This window comes from Rattus rattus, chromosome 4 (assembly GCF_011064425.1).
Source record: "Rattus rattus isolate New Zealand chromosome 4, Rrattus_CSIRO_v1, whole genome shotgun sequence".
NCBI classification, from domain to species: Eukaryota; Metazoa; Chordata; class Mammalia; order Rodentia; family Muridae; genus Rattus; species Rattus rattus.
Window position 1 is genome coordinate 178,073,265 of NC_046157.1, and position 2,479 is coordinate 178,075,743.

The 2,479-nt window shown below is 43.9% G+C and overlaps 1 protein-coding gene across 1 annotated transcript in view; it reads left to right on the plus strand.

The window, feature by feature from the left end:
* Nucleotides 1-570: 570 nt before the first annotated feature.
* Nucleotides 571-2,479, plus strand: part of L3mbtl4 (L3MBTL histone methyl-lysine binding protein 4) — a 323,366-nt gene continuing 321,457 nt past the window's right edge. Inside the window, exon 1 of the mRNA XM_032899789.1 lies at nucleotides 571-649. Coding sequence (XP_032755680.1) covers nucleotides 571-649 — 79 coding nt within the window. The remainder of the gene's footprint in view (nucleotides 650-2,479) is intronic.

Here is a 2,479-nt window from a genome sequence, read left to right on the forward strand (position 1 = left end):
CGACTTTTATTAGCACACAACTACTTTCTTCAATGATAATTCTAGAGGCACAGACCGTAATTTTAAAACCATTGTTTTTTTGTTTTTTGTTTTGCTGAATTTTTATTATTTTAAAGGAGGTAAGTTTGAATTTCAACTCTCAAATATTCACCTACAAAATTCGGAAGGTAGAAAAAAAATCAAAGGAGAAGGAATATTGGGAAATAAATTATTTATGACCTTAGGACTTAAAGCTGATTTCACATGAAATATGATTTCTGTAATTTCCATCTCGATTTTCATCTACCACGTTTACTGAAAAAATAGTTGTTTTCTAAACGCCTCTCTCCCTCCCTCGTAGTGTATTATTTGCATGACCTTTGCATGCCATAAGACAGTTGTGACTTATTATTAAGTAGTGTATCTATGTAAAGCATCTAGTTATCTCATTGATGGACATTTAGTTTACTTGTAGTGTTTTGTTGCTTCCTGGAGAATTAGCAGAAGTCCTGTTTTATCCCCTTGGCAGTCTACTGTGAGTCTATTGAGACAAATTCCTAGAAGAAGAATTGACTAGTCCAGAGTAGAAGCATGTCCAGGTTGTTGACAAATGTTGCCACACTGCCCTCTGATGCTTATACCAACTTGACACCCACCAAAAACAGCACGGGTGAGAGAAAAGAGGATTAAAAGTCTTCAGGCTGTTTACCTCAGAGTCAAATGACTCTCTGAGGTGCCTATGCTAGTATTTTTTTTTTTATTAACTTGAGTATTTCTTATATACATTTCGAGTGTTATTCCGTTTCCCGGTTTCCGGGCAAACATCCCCTCCCCCCCCTTCCTTATGGGTGTTCCCCTCCTCACCCTCCCCCCATTGCCGCCCTCCCCCCAACAGTCTGGTTCACTGGGGGTTCAGTCTTAGCAGGACCCAGGGCTTCCCCTTCCACTGGTGATCTTACTAGGATATTCATTGCTGCCTATGAGGTCAGAGTCCAGGGTCAGTCCATGTATAGTCTTTAGGTAGTGGCTTAGTCCCTGGAAGCTCTGGTTGCTTGGCATTGTTGTACATATGGGGTCTCGAGCCCCTTTAACCTCTTCCAGTTCTTTCTCTGATTCCTTCAACGGGGGTCCTATTCTCAGTTCAGTGGTTTGCTGCTGGCATTCGCCTCTGTATTTGCTGTATTCTGGCTGTGTCTCTCAGGAGCGATCTACACTTCTGCACTTCTTTTGCTTCATCCATCTTGTCTAATTGGGTGGCTGTATATATATGGGCCACATGTGGGCAGGCTCTGAATGGGTGTTCCCTTCAGTCTCTGTTTAATCTTTGCCTCACTCTTCCCTGCCAAGGGTATTCTTGTTCCCCCTTTTTTTTTTTTTTTTTTTACAATTTTTATTGCTTTTAATTTTTTACAGTCTAGTCATTATCCCACTCCCAGTCCATCCTCCCCACATTTCCATCCCATTCCTCTCATCCTTCCTGGATCCCCAACCCCTACTCCCTGCACCAGGCCTCCCTACTCCCTGTGGCCTCAAGTCTCTCAAGGGTTAGGCAAATCTTCTCCCTCTGAGGCCAGACAGGCTGTCCTCTGCTGCATATGTGTTGGGCCTCAAACCAGCTATTATATGCTGCCTGGCTGGTGGCTCAGTGTCCTGAGAGGTTCAGGGTCTGGGTCTTCCTACAGGGCTGCCCTCCTCCCTCATCTTCTAGCCTTTCCTATTCAATCACAGGGGTTCCTGACTTCAGTCCATTGGTTGTGTATAAGTATCTGTGGTTGTCTCTGTCAGGGCCTCTCAGAGGGTAAGAGAATGGGAGGTGGGGGACCCTCTAGAATGTACAGAGACCTGGAAGGGGAGAAACTCTCAGGACTCAAAGAGAGGGACTTTAGATGAAATGTCCAACAATGGGGAGAGAAGGAGCTTGTAGAGTTCACCTCCAGCAGAAAGACAGGGTATAAAGTGAAGGGATGAGGTTGCTATTCTATAGGCAAAAACAGACCCAAATTGTTTCCTGTCTATAAGAACTGCAGAGACAAAAAATAGAGAAGAAACTAAGGGAAAGGAGGTTCAGTGATGGTCCCAACTTGAGCTCCATTTCAAAGGGATGCCTAAGGCCTGACTCTATTACTGTTGTTATGGCATGCTCACAGATAGAGCCCTAGCATTGCTCCATCTTGTAAGCCACTCTGACTAGTGAGGGATTAGACCTCAAAGTCCTTTTTTTTTTTTTTTTTTTTTTTTTTTCTTTTTTATTAACTTGAATATTTCTTATATACATTTTTGAGTGTTATTCCCTTTCCTGGTTTCAAGCAACATCCCCCCTCCCCCTCCCCTTCGTGTGGGTGTTCCCCCACCCCTCCCCTATTGCCCGCCCCTCCCCAACTGTCTAGTTCACTGAGGGGTTCAGTATTAGCAGGACCAGGGCTTCCTGGTACTCTTACTAGGACTATTTACTACCTAGAATTCAAGTCACAGATTGATCCCCGTAAGCAATGCATCTTCC